The 22557-nt window shown below is 39.4% G+C and overlaps 1 protein-coding gene across 1 annotated transcript in view; it reads right to left on the bottom strand.

Moving 5' to 3' along the window:
• LOC115221724 (mitochondrial carnitine/acylcarnitine carrier protein) overlaps window positions 1–22557 on the bottom strand; it is a 33340-nt gene that overhangs the window by 8811 nt on the left and 1972 nt on the right. Inside the window, exons 2-6 of the mRNA XM_029791935.2 lie at window positions 10341–10433; window positions 7428–7555; window positions 4427–4517; window positions 3437–3557; window positions 100–172 (exon numbers count right to left, since the gene is read on the bottom strand). Of these exons, the coding sequence (XP_029647795.1) occupies window positions 100–172; window positions 3437–3557; window positions 4427–4517; window positions 7428–7555; window positions 10341–10433 (506 nt within the window). The remainder of the gene's footprint in view (window positions 1–99; window positions 173–3436; window positions 3558–4426; window positions 4518–7427; window positions 7556–10340; window positions 10434–22557) is intronic.

The raw sequence follows: 22557 nt of genomic DNA, 5'->3' as shown, positions 1-22557 counted from the left end.
AGGAAGTAAAAAAAAACATATTGTGGCTTCACAGGAAGCTTACCTCAACTCTAATGGCACTCCCCACTGGTAGGTAATATATTATAAACACGAACTTACTCTCCTCCTGTTGGTGTCAACATATGTTGCATCCATTCATAAGTCATAAAGTAAGTTCCAGAAGCTGGCATATCTACAAATAATAATAATAACAGCAATAATAATGATAATAATAATAATAGCAATAATAATAATAATAACAATAATAATAATAATGATGATAATGATAATAATAATAACAATAATACTAATAATAATAATAATAATACTAATAATAATAACAATAATAATAATAGCAATAATAATAATAATAATAATAGCAATAATAATGATGATAATAATAATAATAATAATAAAAATAATAATAATAATAACAATAACAATAATAGCAATAATAATAATAATAATAGCAATAATACTAACAATAATACTAATAATAATAATAATAACAACAATAATACTAACAATAATACTAATAATAATAATAATAACAACAATAATACTAATAATAATAATAATAACAACAATAATACTAATAATAATAATAACAACAACAATAATACTAATAATAATAACAATAATAATAATAGCAATAATAATAATAATAGCAATAATAATAATAATAATAATAATAACAACAACAATAATAATAACAACAATAATAATAATAACAATAATACTAATAATAATAATAATAACAACAATAATACTAATAATAATAATAATAACAACAATAATACTAATAATAATAATAACAATAATACTAATAATAATACTAATAATAATAATAATAATAATGATATTAATAATAATAATAACAATAATAATAACACTAATAATAATAATAATGGTTTCAAATTTTGCCACAAGGGCAGCAATTTTGGGGGAGGGGATGAGTGGATTACATCGACCCCAGTGTTCAACTGGTACTTATTTTATCGACCCCGAAAGGATAAAAGGTAAAGTCGACCTCAGTGGAATCTGAACTCAGAACGTAGTGACAGGCAAAATACTGCTAAGCGTTTTGTCCAGCATGCTAACGATTCTGAAAGGCAAAGTCGACCTTGGCAGAATATAATAATAATGATAATAATAATAATCCTTTCTACTAGAAGTACAAGGACTGAAATTTTGGGGGAGGGGTCTCATGGATTATGTCAACCTCAGTTCACAACTGGTGCTTATTTTCTTAACTCCAAGAGGATGAAAGGTAAAGTCAACTTCAGCGGAATTCGAACTCAGAATGTAGTGACAGGCAAAATACTGCAAAGCATTTTCTCCAGGGTGCTAATGATTCTGCCAGCTCGCTGACCCCAAAAGGACAAAAGGCAAAATTGACCTTGGCAGAATATAAAAATAATAATAATAATAATAATAATAATAATAATTTCTTATTTCTTTACTACCCACAAGGAGCTAAACACAGAGGGAACAAACAAGGACAGACAAACGGATTAAGTCGATTATATCGACCCCAGTGCGTAACTGGTACTTAATTTATCAACCCCGAAAGGATAAAAGGTAAAGTCGACCTCGGCGGAATTTGAACTCAGAACGTAACGGCAGACAAAATACGGCTACGCATTTCGCCCGGCGTGCTAACGTTTCTGCCAGCTCGCAATAATAGTAATCCTTTCTTCTAAAGGCACAAGGCCTGAAATTTTGGGGGAGGGGCCTCATCGATTATGTCAGCCTCAGTGCGCAACTGGTACTTAATTTCTTGATTCCAAAAGGGTGAAAGGCAAAGTCAACCTCAGTGGAATTTGAACTCAGAATGTAAAGATAGATGCAAAAAATCAAATGGAAATTGTAGTTGTGATACTAGTGCCGGTGGCACATAAAAAGCACCATCCAAACGTGGCTGATGCCAGTGCCGCCTTGACTGGCTTCCGTGCCGGTGGCATGTAAAATGCACCAACCAATCGCCTGGCACCTGTGTTAGTGGCATGTAAAAAGCACCCACTACACTCACAGAGTGGTTGGCGTTAGGAAGGGCATCCAGCTGTAGAAATACTGCCTGATCAGACTGGGGCCTGGTGCAGCCTGCTGGTTTCCCAGACCCCGGCCAAACCATCCAACCCATGCCAGCATGGAAAACGGACGTTAAGCAATGATGATGAAATATCACTAAGTATTTTGTCTGGCATGGAAAAATGGGGTCAATGTGAAAAAAGAAGAAAAAAATAAACAGCTATGACGATTTAAAGTGGGAAATACGAAGGTCATGGTCAATGAAGAGAGTAGAAATGATACCAATAGTAATTGGTGCACTTGGAAGTCTCAGCCCTTGACTACCAACATGCCTTAAGAAGATTGGTGCAAGTGTGAAGGTAGAATACCTAGAAAAATCAGCATTGCTTGGAACTGCAAGAATTTTTTGCAGGGTTCTTGAAGCATGACCAGTAAACATGTGTCACCTTAGTCTGCTGGCTGTGGACAGCTGACACTTTCCATCATACCCAGCAAAATAAGCTGTAAGTTTAAAAAAAATAACGATGATGATGATGATGATGATGACGATGATGATAATAATAATAATGAAATTATTGTATACAGTGCTCAGGTGCACCACAACTTGTCAGAAAGTGCATTTAAAGTGTATGCAGTAATGTAGAAATGTCTGGAAAGCGAACAATGTATGAGTCAGATACATGCTTGTTTGTGTATGGAGGGGAGAAAATCAGGTGTAGTGTTGGCGAATCTCAGGAAGCATGGAAATTTTGAAGGATGCAGTGCTCCGACAACTAACAACTGATGCCGGCAGTTTGTTCCATGCTTCAGCAACTCTCAGCGTGAAAAAATGTTTCCTGAAGTCATAATAATGGTTTTTGACTTAAAAGGCCAACAATTTTGAGGAGAGGGTTTAGTTGTTACCATCACCCCCAGTGCATGACTGGTACTTTATTTTATCAATCTCCACATGGATGAAAGGCAAATTTGACCTTGGTGGGATTTTAAGTCAATGTAAATAGTAAAAAAAATTCTGCATAACGATAATAAATAATATTGCTTTCTGACATAGGAACATGGTCAGAAATTTTGTGTGAAGGGTTACTTGATACCATAGCTCTCAGTATTTGACAAGTATTTTATTTTATTGACCCCAGAGGGATGAAAGGCAAACTTAACAGCAGGATTTGAACTTACAACATAGGAAGTTGAAGGAAATTCTGAAAGGCATTTTGTCCGACAAATTGACAACTCTGCCTAACAACAGCAATGATCCCTAATATAAGCACAAAACCACATATTTTTAAGAAGGGCATAGTTAATCATATCAACCCCAGTATTTAACCAGTTCTTTATTTGGTCAAAGGATGGAAGGCAAAAATCAGAAGAGAACAATCAAGGAAATTCAGTTATCGAAGAGTTTATAAAACTGCAAAACATTTCGAACCTCGTAGAAGAGTGGCACCAGTGCCTCTGTACAAACTGCGTATGCCACCTTCTTTGTAAAGTTTTTGGGCACAGTCAATGGGACCCTTATATTTCCGAGGACCTTTGGAATCGGCTTGAATCTGCAATGAAAGACACAATATAATCAGCAACAACAAATAAGATGAGTTGACAATAATATCATTATTATTATTATTATTATTATTATTCTTGTGCGGGTGCATGGCCTAGTGGTTAAGGTGTTGCACTCATGATCACCAGATCGCGATTTCAATTCCTAGACTGGGTGGTGTGTTGTGTTCTTGAGCAAATCACTTCATCTCGCATTGCTCTGTGAACACTTCGACATCTGACACGTGGTACACAGCACATCTATTCAGACAACATCGATTTGATCGAGGGACTGAAGTAATGTGTGACATGAACATTTGATCACTATAAACAAATCATTTGTGTAGGTCATTCGGCAAAAGCTGAATGCTCACATGTCGCCTTTGACGGGAGAGTCCGTCATTATTATTATTAGTATTAGTATTGTGAGGGTGCATGGCCTAGAGGTTAGAATGTTGCACTCATGATCGCCAGATCGTGATTTCAATTCCTAGCAATTCTTGAGCAAAACACTTCATCTTGCATTGCTCTGTGAACACTTCGACATTTGACACGTGGTACACAGTGCATCTATTCAGACACATCGATTTGATAGAGGGACTGAAGTAATGTGTGACATGAACATTTGATCACTATAAACAAATCATTTGTGTAGGTCATTCGGCAAAAGCTGAATGCTCACATGTCGCCTTTGACGGGAGAGTCCGTCATTATTATTATTATTGTATTGAACTCGGAACATAAAGACAGACAAAATGTCACTAAGCACTCTGCCCAGCATGCTAACGATTCTGCCACTTTTCCACCTTAATGATGGTGAATAATGATGATATTCTATGTCAATGATTTAGTTGACCGTTTTGAAAAAATGTTATCTTACCTGCAGAAGGCACTTTATTCTTTCACCTGGCGTCATTATCACAGTTGTCATCACACCAGAAAGCAAACCAGCATTGAATATTTGAAAATAGCTAGAATATAAGGAATATACAAAAAGACATTTAACGATGCCTGAAAGATTAACCTTTGCTTGATTAATTCTTTCTAATGAATAGGCACATACGTGGTCGTGTGATTAAGAACCCTGCTTCCCATGGTTTCAGGTTCAGTCCCAATGCGTGACAGTTTAGATGTTTTCTACTCTAGCCCTGGGCCAACAAAAGCCTTGTGAGTGAATTTAGATGGAAACTGAAAGAAGCCTGTCATATGTGTTTGAGTTGGTACTGTCGTAAATGAGTATCACCGTCATACAAGCAGTGTCCTTCATTCACAATCTTCTGTGGTAACTTGTCCAGACCTAAAAATCTGACGCTATGTCAGTTAAAACAATGAGGGTTCCAGTTGATCCGATCAACGGAACAACCTGCTCGTGAAATTAACATAGAAGTGGCTGAGTACTCCATAGACACACATTTCCTTAACATAGTTCTCAGGGAGACTCTGTGTGACACAGAATGCGACAAGGCTGGCCCCTTTTGAAATACAGGTACAACTCGTTTTTGCCAACTGAGTGGACTGCAGCAACATGAAATAAAGAGTCTTGCTCAAGAACACAATGCACTGTCAGGAATCGAACTCACAACCTTATGATTGTCGGCTGATTACCCTAACCACTAAGCCATGTGCCTACACAGGGGAGAAAATTACCTTACTTGGAAACAGGAGGGGCTTCCAGGTGTAGAAAACCCACCTCAACAAGTTCCGTCTGACTCATGCAAGCATGGAAGAGCTGACATTAAAGTGGTGATGATGATGATGGTGATGATGGTCAATTACCCTGTCTTTAGGTTTCAGTTCTTGGAAATAATCAAGAATTTGGAAGAATTTACTAAAACAACTTTTACCTTATTCAATCTTATTTCTTTACTACCCACAAGGGGCTAAACACAGAGGGGACAAACAAAGACAGACAATGGGATTAAGTCGATTATATCGACCCCAGTGTGTAACTGGTACTTGATTTATCGACCCTGAAAGGATGAAAGGCAAAGTCGACCTTGGCGGAATTTGAACTCAGGACATAACGGCAGACGAAATACCACTAAGCATTTCACTTGGCGTGCTAATGTTTCTGCCAGCTCGCCTGCTTTGAACTTAATCTTTTAACTCCTACTTTTTCCAATCATTGAAGAATTTTTTAGTTGAACGAGACTGTTTTTTTTTAGTCTGGTACTTATTCTATCGGTCCCTTTTGCAAAACCCTTGTTACAGGGACCTAAACACATCAACACAAAGCCACGTACACACACATATATATGACGGGCTTCTTTCAGTTTCCGTCTACCAAATCTACTCACAAGGATTTGGTCTGCCTGAGACAATAGTGGAAGACACTTGCCCAAGGCGCCACGCAGTGGGACTGAACCTGGAACCATGTGGTTGGGAAGCAAGCTTCTTACCACACAACCATAAGTGTGCCTATAAAGTTGATCTCAGTGGGATTTGAACTCAAAACAGAAAGAACTGGAAGAAATACGTATTTCTTTACTACCCACAAGGGGCTAAACACAGAGGGGACAAACAAGGACAGACAAACGGATTAAGTCGATTATATCGCCCCCAGTGCGTCACTGGTACTTATTTAATCGACCCCGAAAGGATGAAAGGCAAAGTCGACCTCGGCAGAATTTGAACTCAGAACGTAGCGGCAGACGAAATACGGCTATGCATTTCGCCCGACGTGCTAACGTTTATGCCAGCTCGCCGCCTTCTGGAAGAAATACCAGAAAGCATTTCTTCAGATGCTGTAATGATTCTAAAATAAAGATTTGGGGAAGGGAAGAGAAAAACCTATTAACTCAACCTAGTACTTTACTGTTACTTATTTTATCGACCCTCAAGGAATGGCAAAGCTAACCCTGGCAGAAATTGAATTTAATAATAGTTTCAAATTTTGGCCCAACGCCAGTAATTTTGAGTTAATTCATCAATACCATGTAAAAAGCACCCATGCCAGTGCCACATTTTAGACACCCATGCCAGTCCCACATACAAAATACCCATGCAGGGGCCACTTAAGAGCATCCTTGCTAGTGTCACATAAAAATAAAACCTGTGCTGGTGCCACATAAAAAAATCCTGTGCCAGTTCCATAGAAAAAAAGCACCAGTGCTTGTGTCACATTTAAAGCACTCGTGCTGGTACCACATAACAACATTGGTACTGGTGCCAAATAAAAATACCCAGTACACTCTGTAAAGTGGTTGGTGCTAGGAAGGGCATCCAGCCATAGAAACCACAGAAAAAGTAAATGACTGGAGCCTGGCGCAGAGCTCCACCTGGCCAGCTCCTGTCAAACTGTCCAACCGATGCCAGCATGGAAAACCACCTGACTGGCCCTCGTGCCGGTGGCACGTAAAAGCACCCACTACACTCTCGGAGTGGTTGGCGTTAGGAAGGGCATCCAGCTGTAGAAACTCTGCCAGATCAAGATTGGAGCCTGGTGCGGCCATCTGGTTCGCTAGACCTCAGTCAAATCGTCCAACCCATGCTAGCATGGAAAGCAGATGTTAAACGATGATGACGACGACAACGACTTAGTGTTAAAACAAGGACCAACTTCATTTAATACTAAAGTTGTTTCAAGCTGGGAGAGAGATTAAATATATCGTCCAAAAACAGGCTTCTGCACAATTTCCATCAACCAAATTTCACTGCAAAGGCTTGGATTGACCAGAGATTAGGGTAAAATACAAGGTGCTGCAGAGTAGGGTTGAACTTGAAACCACGGGGCTATGAAGCAAACTTCTTAACCACACAGCCATGCCTGTACACTATCTTAAACAACCAGGCAGCAATATAAAATAAAATGGTTAAAAAAAAAAATGGTAACATTTGATTACAGGGAATTAAATTTTGGTCAATATTAGAACTGGAAATACCTTAATGTATCTGTTGGAGACTTTTGTTGCAATTTCTTCCCAACACTAAAACCAAAGAAACAAATGGCAAATATAGGGGCAATTCCAGTAAGAGGCGCTGCCATTCCTTTATATAAGCCAAAGAATCCCTAAGGAAAAAAAAAACAAAAACAAAGATTTTAAAATAAGAATTAAAATAATTAAAATATTTCTATTAAAAGATGAGAGGATGTTGGGATTCAACCTTCATCCAGCAAACCTATGAGCAAAGCTGTTTTATCCTTGACCATTCTGTCATAGTGCATCTGGGACTACATCGTCTAATGTGTCCTTTTCTCTCGCAGTTTAATGAGTGGTCAGTTTTAATCCAGCAAATCTTTACTCAAAGGAACTACAAACAGGTACATAGTGTATCTAGGACTACATTATCGTGTGTGCTTGTGTGTATGTGTTTTAAGACAGTAGGCTAAGATTTGTGAGAGATTTTACTGTTATTTCTAGCAGGTTAAAGTACTGTCCTTGACTCATGCATATGTACATGTGTATGAATGTGTATCAGTGTATGTTTGAATATGAATAAGTGTGTGTGTGTATGTGTGTGTTGTAATAATTTCTTGATGATTCAAGGAACAAAATCCAGTTTTGGTTATATGTGTTCTAGAACTACCATTTTACCATTTGTCATGTCCAAGACAAAACAATAAAAGGGGGAGAAAATAAATACCACAAGGTACTTTATCTACTCTTCGATTATCCATTGGTCTATATTGTTTTCAGCACAGGTAAAGCTGTGTGGTTAAGAAGTTGATGTTGGCTTCAGGTTCCATCCCACTAAACGGTACCATCATTAAATAACTTCTACCAGAGCCCCCAAGTTGACCAAACACTCGTGATTGAAATTTGGTAAACAGAAAACTCAATGAAAGTCTACTGTTGTACTCTTTCGCCCCAACTTTTTTTCACTTTTTCTTCCTGTTTCTTGAGTAACACTGCAATGGACTGGCATCCCGCCCAGTAGGTAGGGAACACATATACCATAGAAACCAGGAAACCGGGTCCATGAGCCTGGCTAGACTCGAAAAGGGCACATATATAAATATATATATATATAATACAAATAAGAAAATGGAGAAACAAATTCATCTCGTTCATCAACTTATGGATATTACAATTTTACATTAATTATTAATTATACAAATGAGAACATCAAAAGCAAACAAAAAATTATATAAATCAATAGGTAATATAATAATAAAAATATAATTTGGGTACTTTACCAATAGTATATTGGATAATTGATATCCCATAGTGGGTTACATTCATAACCCCTATCTTACTTTGTACTATATATATATATATATACATATAGGCGCAGGAGTGGCTGTGTGGTAAGTAGCTTCCTTACCAACCACATGGTTCTGGGTTCAGTCCCACTGCGTGGCATCTTCTGCTATAGCCTCGGGCCGACCAATGCCTTGTGAGTGGATTTGGTAGACGGAAACTGAAAGAAGCCTGTCGTATATGTGTATATATATGTGTATATGTATGTGTGTGTGTATATGTTTGGGTGTCTGTATTTGTCCCCCTAGCATTGCTTGACAACCGATGCTGGTGTGTTTACGTCCCCGTCACTTAGCGGTTCGGCAACAGAGACTGATAGAATAAGTACTGGGCTTACAAAGAATAAGTCCCGGGGTCGATTTGCTCGACTAAAGGCGGTGCTCCAGCATGGCCGCAGTCAAATGACTGAAACAAGTATAAGAGTAAAAGAGAATATCATCATCATCATCGTTTAACGTCCGTTTTCCGCGCTAGCACGGGTTGGACGGTTCGACCGGGGTCTGGGGAGCCAGGGGCTGCTCCAGGCTCCAGTCTGATCCGGCAGTGTTTCTACAGCTGGATGCCCTTCCTAACGCCAACTACTCCGCGAGTGTAGTGGGTGCTTTTTACGTGCCACCTGCACAGGTGCCAGAGGAGTCTGGCATCGGCCACGATCGGTTGGTGCTTTTTATGTGCCACCGGCACAGAAGCCAGTCGAGGTGGTGCTGATAATATACACTTTGCCATGCTTGCATGGATCTAACAGAATTTGTGGAGATAGGTTTCTACAGTTGGATGTCCATCCTGTTGCCAATCCTTTCCTGTTTCCAAGTTAAGATATTTGTCCATGGCTGAATATGTTTCTATGGAACACTGAAAACAAAGGAACCTGTTTCTACGACAGTGACACTCGTTTATAACTCTCATGTTAAGTCAAGAAAAGGGGGCTTTAGAGAGAGTGACTCAAAGGTTCTGTAGAGGTAGTACCCTTCCCTGAATGGCTCACAATATAAAGGCCCTCTTCAGATGCTGGTCCTCACACTCCTTGGCAATCAGTCATGTTCGAAGAAAGAACTGAACATCTGGTTTACTAACAAGACTGAGCCAGCTAAAATCTTCACAAAAATCTGTTGCCATTGATCTCGGTGAATCTTGAGGGGCACACCTCAAAAATAATAGGCGCAGGAGTGGCTGTGTGGTAAGTAGATTGTTTACCAGCCACATGGTTCTGGGTTCAGTCCCACTGCGTGGCATCTTGGGCAAGTGCCTTCTACTATAGCCTCGGGCCGACCAAAGCCTTGTGAGTGGATTTGGTAGACGGAAACTGAAAGAAGCCCGTCGTATATATGTATATATTTGTGTGTGTGTGTTTGTGTGTCTGTGTTTGTCCCCCTAGCATTGCTTGACAACCGATGCTGGTGTGTTTATGTCCCCGTTACTTTGCGGTTCGGCAAAAGAGACCGATAGAATAAGTACTGGGCTTACAAAAGAATAAGTTCCGGGGTCGAGTTGCTCGATTAAAGGCGGTGCTCCAGCATGGCTGCAGTCAAATGACTGAAACAAGTAAAAGAGTAAAGAGAGTAAAAGGTGTAATTGATATAATGAAGTACTTACCTCTTTTGTTACTATCTTCGTGGCACAATCCCATGTTCCTTTATAGACTGGAGTTTCCCCTGGAAGAGGTTTGGGCATTGTCTGGAGCCGAACCTAAAAAGAGACAGGAGTTTTATTAAACACAGATAATATTTATTTCACACAACTTGGATATCTTCCAATAACTAATCCAACAAAACCAACCTTAATCCTTCCCAAAGCTTTCAAAGTAAACAACATTATATACAATCTGTTTCTTTATTGCCCATAAGGGGCTAAACATAAAGGGGACAAACAAGGACAGACAAAGGGATTAAGTCGATTACATCGACCCCAGTGCGTAACTGGTACTTAATTTATCGACCCCGAAAGGATGAAAGGAAAAGTCGATCTTGGCGGAATTTGAACTCAGAATGTAGCGGCAGACAAAATACCTATTTCTTTACTACCCACAAGGGGCTAAACACAGAGGGGACAAACAAGGACAGACAAATGGATTAAGTCGATTACATCGACCCCAGTGCATAACTGGTACTTAATTTATCGACCCCGAAAGGATGAAAGGCAAAGTCGACCTCGGCGGAATTTGAACTCAGAACGTAATGGCAGATGAAATACGGCTACGCATTTCACCCGGCGTGCTAATGTTTCTGCCAGCTCGCCACCTATACAATCATGCTCAAACAACACCCCATAACATGACTACAATATCCTCTTAACAACACCATCTCTCCCACTCAGTCTAGACACACTTCCCACACAAATACAACACCATCCTAACAACACCGCCTCATCCACAGCTACAACATCATCCTAACAACACTGTCACATCCACTCAGTCTAGACACACTTTCACACAAATACAACACCAGCTTAATAACACTGTCTCATCCACTCAGTCCAAACACAGCTACACCATCCTAACAACACTGTCTCATCCACAGCTACAACATCAGCCTAACAACACTGTTTCATCCACTCAGTTCAGACACAACTACAACACCATCTCATCCACAGCTACAACATCAGCCTAACAACACTGTTTCATCCACTCAGTTCAGACACAACTACAACACCATCCTAACAACACTGTCTCATCCACAGCTACAACATCAGCCTAACAACACTGTCTCATCCACTCATTATAGACACAGGCACAACACCATCCTAACAACACCGTCTCATCAACTCAGTCCAGACACAGCTACACCATCCTAACAACACTGTCTCATCCACAGCTACAACATCAGCCTAACAACACTGTTTCATCCACTCAGTTCAGACACAACTACAACACCATCCTAACAACACTGTCTCATCCACAGCTACAACATCAGCCTAACAACACTGTCTCATCCACTCATTATAGACACAGGCACAACACCATCATAACAACACCGTCTCATCAACTCAGTCCAGACACAGCTACACCATCCTAACAACACTGTCTCATCCACAGCTACAACACCACCCTAACAACACTGTCCCATCCACTTAGTCTAGACACACTTCAACACAAATACAACTACATTATCTAGAAATACATTATCTAATATTTCCTTCCTCTCTTTTTTTTTAATGGTGGATGTGATTCGAGGGAAGTTTGGTTGTCATTTCTGGCAGATCAATGCTGATACATGCATGCTTTTTCATCGGCTCCAAGTAAATTGTGAGGTACAGGTATGTGGGAGGAGGAGGAGGTCTAAGTCATTAATGTGTGTGTGTGTGTGTGTTGTTTGCTCCATCTCGAGCCATGCCTGGCTCATAAGGGCCGGTTTCCCGGTTTCCTTGGCGCATAGGTTCCCCACCCGGATGGGACGCCGGTCCGTCGCAGGTGAGCTGCAAGATGCAGGAGGAAAGAGTGAGAGAAAGTTGTGGCGAAAGAGTCAGCAGAAGTTTGCCATTACCTTCTGCTGGAGCCGCGTGGAGCTTAGGTGTTTCGCTCATAAACACACACATCCCCCGTCTGCGATTCGAACTCGCGATCCCTCGACCGTGAGTCCGCTGCTCTAACCACTAGGCCATGTGCCTCCACGTGTGTGCTTATGGAGGTCTACATTGTGGATGTGTATGTGTACTGTGGATGTCCATAAGTTTATATCTGCACAAATACATGTTCGTGTGTATCATAGATGTGTATTTTGTGGGTGTAAGTGCATGTGTGTGTGTGTGAGTGTGTCTTTGTAGTGTAGTTGTGCATGTGTGTATGCTTATCTGAATTGAGCATGTGTGAGTGTATGTGTGTATGCATCTTGGCATGTGTGTGAATGGGTGTCTGAGCATATATGTGAATGGGAAAGGCGGCGAGCTGACAGAAACGTTAGCGCACCGGGTAAAATGCTTAGCAGTATTTCGTCTGTCGTTACGTTCTGAGTTCAAATTCCGCCAAGGTCGACTTTGCCTTTCATCCTTTCGGGTCGATTAAATAAGTACCAGTTACGCACTAGGGTCGATGTAATCGACTTAATCCCTTTGTCTGTCCTTGTTTGTCCCCTCTATGTTTAGCTCCTTGTGAACAGTAAAGAAATAAGAAACGTTAGCACGCCGGGTGAAATGCTTAGCGGTATTTCGTCTGTCGTTACGTTCTGAGTTCAAATTCCGCCAAGGTCGACTTTGCCTTTCATCCTTTCGGGGTCGATAAATTAAGTACCAGTTACGCATTGGGGTCGATGTAATCGACTTAATCCCTTTGTCTGTCCTTGTTTGTCCCCTCTATGTTTAGCTCCTTGTGAACAGTAAAGAAATAAGAAACGTTAGCACGCCGGGTGAAATGCTTAGCGGTATTTCGTCTGTCGTTACGTTCTGAGTTCAAATTCCGCCAATGTCGACTTTGCCTTTCATCCTTTCGGGGTCGATTAAATATGTACCAGTCACGCACTGGGGTCGATGTAATCGACTTAATCCCTTTGTCTGTCCCCTCTATGTTTAGCCCCTTGTGGGTGGTAAAGAAATATATATGTGAATGGGTGTTTGTAGTGCAAGTGTGAGGACGTAAGTATATATTTATTGTCGACATAAGTGTGTGTTTGTCATATCTGTGTGCATGTCTATCTTGCTAAGCATTATAGATTTGCAAAGGAGTGGGGTGGAGGGTATCTAGATTATGCAAATATTTGTGTATATACCTATAGTATGAATGTGTGTGTATGTTTGTAGAGTTGAGGTTTGAGAGAAAACAGCTGAGACTTACAGATAAGAACAACAAAAACAACTTATTAGTGAATTAAATTATAGGATGTAATTAACATCTATTGTCATTTAAAATTCAATAAATTAATTAATGGATTTTACTCAATCCATTAATAACAATTGTTTCTAACGATGGCATAGCTTATTTTGTGCATGCATATGTGTACGTGCGTGTGGTGGGGTGCAGTGAAGACTGTTCATTATGTCAATAATCTCCCTTATTGATTGGCACCAATATTATTATTATTATTATTATCTCTGTCTTCGCGAAGCTGGAGGTATTGTTTTCAGTTGTGTTTGTTCGGGAGTCTATGGACAAGATATCTCAAGAACTGCTGGATGCATTCGGATGAAACTTTCAGGGATGTTTGGCCTCATGACTGGCACAAACTGATTAGATTTTGGGATCAGTCCAGAACCGGACAAGGATTTTGGATTATTTTTCCTGTTTTTTTTTTTTTACTTAATTTTTGAGAGCTGTTGGGCTCATTTAAAGTATTCTCGTTTGTGAGAGCAGTTGAGTTTATTTCAAATATTCTTATTTTAAAAATTATCTCTGGCTAATTGTTTAGAGACATTGGTGTTGCCTTGACAGAGGTTTGCACTCTCTGAATGCTCTTGTTATTATTATTATTATTATTATTACTATCATTATCATCATTATTATTAAGGCAGTGAGCTGGCAGAATCATTAGCACACAAGATGAAATGCTTAGCAGTATTTCACCTGTCGCTACATTCTGAGTTCAAATTCCACCGAGGTCAACTTTGCCTTTCATCCTTTCAAGGTCGATAAATTAAGTACCAGTGAAATACGGGGGTTGATGTAATCAACTAGTCCCCTCCCACAAAATTTCAGGCCTTGTGCCTTTAGTAGAAAGAATTATTATTATTATTATTATTATTATTGAGGTGGTGAGCTGGCAGAATTGGTAGCACACCGGGCAGCATTTCAACCATTTTTATGTTCTGAGTTCAAATTCAGCTGGAGTCAACTTTGCCTTTCATCCTTTCGGGTGTCGATAAAATAAGTACTAGTTGAGCACTGGGGTTGATGTAACTGACTTGACCTCTCCCTCAAAATTGCTGGCGTTGTGCCAAAATTTGAAAATATTATTATTATTATTAATATTATTTTTATGTTACAGCAGCAAGCTGTCTGAATTGTTAGCATGCTGGGCAAAATGTTTAGTAGTATTTTGTCCGTCTTTATGTTCTGTGTTCAAGTAAACCATGTTTGGTGTGAGAAATTACACCAGTATATGAAGTTTCAAACTGTTTAGTTTTAAAAAATAATTTTAAATTCTGTGATCGAAACTGAACAGATCTGAGTATACTGGATGCTTTTTTTTTGGGTACTGGCATTTGGGAGGTCACCAAGTAACTCACAAGATAACACCCTTCCTCAACTGAGTGGACATGTGGTAATGGTGGAGGTAGCTTATGACAGATGTTGTGAGGCTAATGTGTATGGACCCTGGACATCTATATAAGATTTTTTTTGAGTCCACAGATGCAATGTAGTAAATTGGGGGTCCACAGTAATTTTTCAGGAGCCATGAAAAAATTGTGCTTCAGACCAGTAAAGTTTATGTGCAATAAATTCCTTATACATCCATAAAGCACTAAATATTTTAACAATTGTATACAAGTTCTGAAATATTTAATTATGAAAAATATAATATAATTTTTTTAACCCTTTAGTGTTTAAACCGGCCACATCTGGCCCAGATATTCTACATGTTTTACATTCAAACTGGCCATATCCAGCCCCTCACACCTAACCTACATTGACATTCTATGAATAAACTATGAAACCATTGAAACTTCAAAGCTGTAAGATAATGCATGATTAATTTAAAACGATTTGAGTGAAAAAAGTATTACATTTAACAGAGTAATCTGAACTCTAAAGGGTTAAACATCAAATGGCTATGAGGGTCCATCCAAGTTAAATAGGAATCAAAAGGGTCCATAGGTAAAACATGGTTGAGAACCCCTGGGTTAAAACATGATACAGGGGCAGAAACAAGTGTTTTGCTGTACAAGAAATACATGGCTCTTCCATGGAATGGAATCTGGTGCAGCTCCTGTCAAACCATCCAACCCATGCCAGCATGGAAAAGCAAAGGATGATGATGATATATAGACAGACAGACAGACAGGTAGCTAAACAAAGAGATAGTATTCCATCCCTCACAAACAAGTCTTACAACCTACATTTAGAAAAACAGTTGTTTTATGGCATTAATCTTTATTCTCATACATAATTTAATGTTTTAACAAAGCTATATATTTAAGACATGGTATTCACAAAACTTTCCTCAAACTCATAATGTATGATAGTTGCCCATAAAAAAAAAACACCTTTTCCCACAATTCCATGGATAATTCTCACGGTCACAACATGAGGCTGCATTTTGAAGTAAAATAACAAAAATTTTAATTATTCCAAAATTGTTTAATGTAATTACTTGTGAAATTTGTCAATCATTTTTACTAAGGAGTGGAAAAGGTTCTGACTCACAGCTCAGCACATTGAGCAAGCGTCTTCTACTGTAGCCTCGAGATTAACCAGTGCTACATGAGTGAAATTACAAGACAAAAATTGCATGGAATCTCATCATATACACACATCATCATCATCATCATCGTTTAATGTCCGCTTTCTATGCTAGCATGGGTTGGACGATTTTGACTGGGGCTGGCGAACCAGACTCCAAACTTGATCTGGCAGAGTTTCTACAGCTGGATGCCCTTCCTAACGCCAACCACTCTGAGAGTGTACTGGGTGCTTTTTATGTGCCACCAACCAGAGGGCCAGTCAGGCAGTACTGGCAATGACCTTGCTCAAATCTTTTTACACATGCCACCGCCACAGGTGCCAGTAATGTGACGTTGGTAACGATCACGCTCAAGTGATGCCCTTTTACGTGCCACCAGCATGGAAGCCAGTTGGCTGCTCTGGCAACGATCACGCTCGGATGGTGCTCTTGGCACCCTACTAGCACGGGCATAAGTGCCAGTAAAGCGATGCTGCTAATGATCACACTCGAATGGTGCCCTTTTATGTGCCACTGGCATGGAAGCCGGTTAGCCGCTCCGTCAACGATCACACTATATATACATATGTGTATACACTGGGCTATCTGCAACATCAGTGTCCCAAAAAGATACCGATATTCTAAATATCATGGCAATGAGATTTGACTAGCATTCAGTAACCAGATGCCTTCCACTGATGATCTCCAGTAGAATGAAATCACGGGACATGGGAGTTCTGGCACCCATGACAAACAATCCTCATCTGCTATGATCTATATGTGTGCTTTTGTACACCAAGTACCTACATGTGAAGGTGCATGGCTTAGTGGTTAGGGGCATTCAGCTCATGATTGTAAGGTCGTGAGTTCAATTCCCAGTGGTGTGTTGTGTCCTTGAACAAGACACTTTATTTCATGTTGCTCCAGTCCACTCAGCTGGCAAAAATGAGTAGTACCTGTACTTCAAAGGGCCAGCCTTGTCACACACCATGTCACGCTGAATCTCCCCGAGAACTACGTTAAAGGTACACGTGTTTGTGGAGTGCTCAGCCACTCACACGTTAATTTCATGAGCAGGCTGTTCCTTTGATTGTATCAGCTGGGACCCTCATTGTCGCAACCGACGGAGTGCTCCTTATACCTACATGAGAGGATCTCCCAAACTGGCATCCACGTTAAGGTGGCTATAAAGATTATCTTTTCGTATAAATGCTGTTTCTGTGGCTAATAATTAATTTTTAATAAGCCTGTTGGTTATTTGCGATATCAGTGTCAGAAAAGATGCTGGTTGTTTATATATTGTAGCAGCAATATAATGCTTATATAATGTCTTACTCCAGCAGACAGCATGTTCTTTGTCTATCTCCTTAACTTCTTGGAGATTTTATGCATAATTATACTAATGTGTCCATCTGTTCTAATTTAATTAAATTCTATGTCTTTGTGCAGCTGAAGATTGCTCTGCATTTTAAATTGATGTAATGATTGCATTGTTCAATTAAATGGAGTTGCTTGAAACGATCGTACTGCATTACCTCTGGATATCCTTGTTGCTTATTTTGATTTTAATCACCTTACTTTGAAAATTGTATAGATAATACCATACTAAATTCTGGTGCCTCAACTTAAGTACCATATTCACCTGAATCTAAATATATATATATATATATATATATATATATATATATATATTCATAGATAAGGGCAAACGAAAAAATTTCTAATGCCAAATATGCCGAAAAATTGGACATATTGTCCATTAACCATATAATTTTTTCACAATACGCACGCTACTCGAAAAAAGGTGAACAGAAATTTCTAAAAAATTCCATTATTACCATATCGGACCGATTTCAGGGTTAGCTTATAACAGCCCTCCCTTCGTCAGTGATACATGTGGCAAAAGAAATAAATGAGATACTTACTCATACCCATGGGAGAAGCAAACACTAAGTCATGAGCACAATTAAGTACCCCAAATATATCCAAAATAGAAATACTCCAGCCCATTCGAGAAAAAATTATATGGTTAATGGACAATATGTCCAATTTTTCGGCATATTTGGCATTAGGAATTTTTTCGTTTGCCCTTATCTATGAATTGTTTATAAATTTAACCTTTAAAGGTATTTTTTAATATGCTGGCCATTGATAAAATTTTGGGGGGAAAAGAATTTTTTTCGAAAAAAATTTTATCCTACATTAGATATATCTCTTTCTCTCTTTCTTTTCTCTCTTTTACTTGTTTCAGTCATTTGACTGTGGCCATGCTGGAGCACCGCCTTTAGTCGAGCAAATCGACCCCGGGACTTATTCTTTGTAAGTCCAGTACTTATTCTATCGGTCTCTTTTGCCGAACCGCTAAGTAACGGGGACGTAAACACACCAGCATCGGTTGTCAAGCAATGCTAGGGGGACAAACACAAACACACAAATATATATATACATATACACGACAGGCTTCTTCCAGTTTCCGTCTACCAAATCCACTCACAAGGCATTGGTCGGCCCAGGGCTACAGCAGAAGACACTTGCCCAAGATGCCACGCAGTGGGACTGAACCCGGAACCATGTGGTTGGTAAGCAAGCTACTTACCACACAGCCACTCCTGCGCCTATATATATATATATATATATATATATATTATATGTTTGTGTGTGTGTGTATGTATGATGGGCCTCTTTCAACTTCCATGTATCAGATCCACTCACAATGTTTTGGTCAAGCCAGAACTATAGTAGATATTTGTCCATTTGTCCAAGGTGTCATGCAGTGGAACTGAACCCAAGACTACGTGGTTGGAAAACCGCAAAGTCTTAGCCACATTGCCATGCCTGCACCTATAATTATTAATTTCATTAAATTTAATGATGTTATCAGTTTATACTGGATTTTTTCTCTTGAATTTACAGCTGTAATATAAAAGAGTGATGATTTGGCTATTATTTCTAGCAGGTCAAACAACTAAAGAAGCACAGACTTCCTCATTGCCTCAACAAGAGTTCTATAAAAGGTGAGAGTCAAACTAGTGATGTACTCTTATACAGTGTAACTACAAGCACAGAGTGAGCTTCCAGCCAGAGATAAATTCAAAGTTCATATCTTTGCAACAAACTTAGAAGACAGGGTCATACTTATGAGTCTATCTTTTACTCTAACCTTCCCCCCTCACCGCAACTGTCTCTCATATAAATATACAAGAGATAGGAAGGGGGATTAGCTTATCAATAACTAAAAATCCTATATCATGACCTTGTTCAATAACCATGAGATAAAACTCATAACATCTTAAGCACTTATAAATACATCCCTCAGACACGCACCTTTCAATCATATATATATATCTAATATAATAGATGTGAAAACTAATCTGTGTGTCAGTGTGTCACACTTCGACCCCTTCTCTCTCACTATTCATTGACTCTCCTACTATTGCTCATGTTGGGGTGAGAGTAATAGTAGGCAGAGAGACAGTGGCGGTGAAGGGGAAGGTTAGAGTAAAAGAAAGACTCATAAATATGACTCTCTTTTAAGTTTGTTGCTAAGATATGAACTTTGAATTTGTCTCTGGCTGGAAATGATTTTATTCAAGTTATTCCCCTCTCAGATTCACACACTTATTGCAGTGGTCCTTCAAGTTTTCTAAACCCTGTAAAAGAACTCAGTAGACTGGACCTTCAACCAGGCCTTTCGCAACACCCTTAACCCTTTAGTGTTTGCATTATTCTGCCAAAATTAATGCTTTTTTATCCACATTGTTTTGAACTTAATCATGCCTTATCTTGTAGCTATGAGATTTTGATGAGGTAGCTGTTAGTTTTTAAAACGACATTGTAGGGTTGGTGTGAGAGACCAGATCTGGCCAGTTTGAACATAAAACAGGCAGAATACTTTTGGCCGGATATGGCCGGTTTAAATGCTAAAGGGTTAAAGCCAGGAACTTTTCAGCACCCCCTCGTATTTCTTCCATGCTTCCTTTGACCACAAAAATTCATTGTGCACATGTCCACATTACTGGATGGCCACTGATACTCTTGAGATCATTTGTACTTTGAAGGAGCTTATTTCTCATCTTGGAGAGTATCCAAAAATCACCCTCTTTACGCACACCTATTTCTTTACTACCCACAAGGGGCTAAACACAGAGAGGATAAACAAGGACAGATTAATGGATTAAGTCAATTAAATCGACCCCAGTGCATAACTGGTACTTAATTTATCGACCCCGGAAGGATGAAAGACAAAGTCAACCTCGGCGGAATTTGAACTCAGAACGTATCAGCAGACGAAATACAGCTACGCATTTCGCCCGGTATGCTAACGATTCTGCCAGCTCGCCGCCTTTACCCACACCAGACCAGTCGGGGTGCCAGTATAGTCATTGCTCATGCAACATGTTGTACTGGAAAGCATATTATTAGTAACTTATCGTGACAGTCCCATGAAGGGAATCACAACACTACTATTTAGCCCTAGGAAGCATCAACACTTCCTGTTGGCCTTGACAGGCTTAGCTGGGTGAGGGTGCTTGTCTCCCCCTTGTAAACATAAGGACACAGGAAATTGTCAAGGCCGACATGAAGCGTTGATGCTTCCTAGGGCTAAATAGCAGTGGTGTATTCCCTTCATGGGACTGTCACATTAAGTTGACAGTAGACAACTACTCTATCATACCACCACTGCTTATATCTCTCTGAGATATTTAGAAATGTAATATTTCTATATTACTAGTAGTTCTCTCACTATACACACATGCATTTTAATCATTCATAAATCACGTGATCACGTGACTGACTAGGCTATCAGATGTTGCTATACATCGCTGGTCACAATGCACTTCGCATTGTTCTAGCCTTCAAATGACGCCACCCCGCTGGCTAAGCGAGCAGGCCAACAGAAGAAAGAGTGAGAGAAAGTTGTGGTAAAAGAGTACAGCAGGGATCGCCACCACCCACTTTCGGAGCCTCGTGGAGCTTTAGGTGTTTTCACCCAATAAACACTCACAACGCCCGGTCTGGGAATCGAAACCACAATCCTACAACCGCAAGTCTGCTGCCCTAACCACTGGGCCATTGCGCCTCCACAATTCATATATATACATATATATATATATTTATAGGGGAAGAATTCACAAAAGACGAAGACAAGTGGTATAAACAACAAACAGGTGTATTAGTTTAATGCTCGGGAAGTGAAAAAGTCTTTAACATTTTGAGCCTATGCTCTTCCACAGAAAGAAACAAGGAGAGAAAATAAAGAATGTGTAGTGGCTAGCAATCTATACACACACACACATACATGGCTGTGTGGCAAGAAGTTTACTTCTCGATGGCTTGGTTCCAGGTAGGTTCAATCCCACTGCATGGCACCTTGAGCAAGTGCCTTGTACTATAGCCTCAAGCCAACCAAAGCCTTGTGAGTGGATATGATAGACGGAAACTGAAAGAAGCTGATCATGTGTGTGTATGTGTGCATCTTTTGAGTCTGCATTTGTCTACTACCATCACCACTTGACAACCAGTGTTGGTGTGTTTACATCCCTCATAACTTAGCAGTTCAGCAAAAGAGACTGACAGAATAAGTACCAGGCTTAAAAAAAAGTACTAGGGTCAATTCATTTGACCAAAATATTTTCTAATGACTAAGATAAGAGTAAGGCGGGGAGCTGGCAGAAACGTTAGAACGCTGTGTTAAATGCTTAGCGGTATTTCGTCTGCCGTTACGTTCTGAGTTCAAATTCCGCCAAGGTCGACTTTGCCTTTCATCCTTTCGGGGTCGATAAATTAAGTACCAGTTACACACTGGGGTCGATGTAATTGACTTAATCCGTTTGTCTGTCCTTGTTTGTCCGCTCTGTGTTTAGCCCCTTGTGGGTAGTAAAGAAATAAGAGTAATCCTACCCATCCTTCCTATGTCAGATTTTCAGGGGTTGATGAGTTGACAGAGGGTTTACAGTTAAAGTTATCTTTCTGGTCCTTAGAGGTACAAAAGGTAGTTGGGATTTATTTTAATCACAACACACACACACACATATACAGAGAAAGATAGGGAGAGAGAGAAAGGGGAGATGTATGTATATGTGTGTGTACATAAACATATGGCTTGATTATATTTGCAAAGCAACACTCTCAATACAAACAGTAAAGTTACATTATATATACACACATATATAATATATATATATATATATATTATATATATATATATATATAAAACAATGCACATTGTTCTTTATACATTAATTACACCAAGTTTCAAGTGTTAATTAATTAGCAATTAATTAAATATTATAAGGATTATGATAGGTAAATAAATCTGGTTTGCTGAATGCATAATGACCCTTTAATTAAGAAAGTAAACTTAGAGTAACTGATGTTTAATTAATAGCTTGTGTGTATGCATATATCATCATCGACTTTGAACGTCTGTTTTCCATGCTGGCATGGGTTGGACAGTTTGACTGGAGCTAATAAGGTCAGTGTTCACACCAGACACCATGGTCTGT

The sequence above is a fragment of the Octopus sinensis genome, linkage group LG18, assembly GCF_006345805.1.
Source record: "Octopus sinensis linkage group LG18, ASM634580v1, whole genome shotgun sequence".
NCBI classification, from domain to species: Eukaryota; Metazoa; Mollusca; class Cephalopoda; order Octopoda; family Octopodidae; genus Octopus; species Octopus sinensis.
Note: the sequence above shows the minus strand (reverse complement) of the source record. Positions and strands in the feature narration are given on the sequence as shown.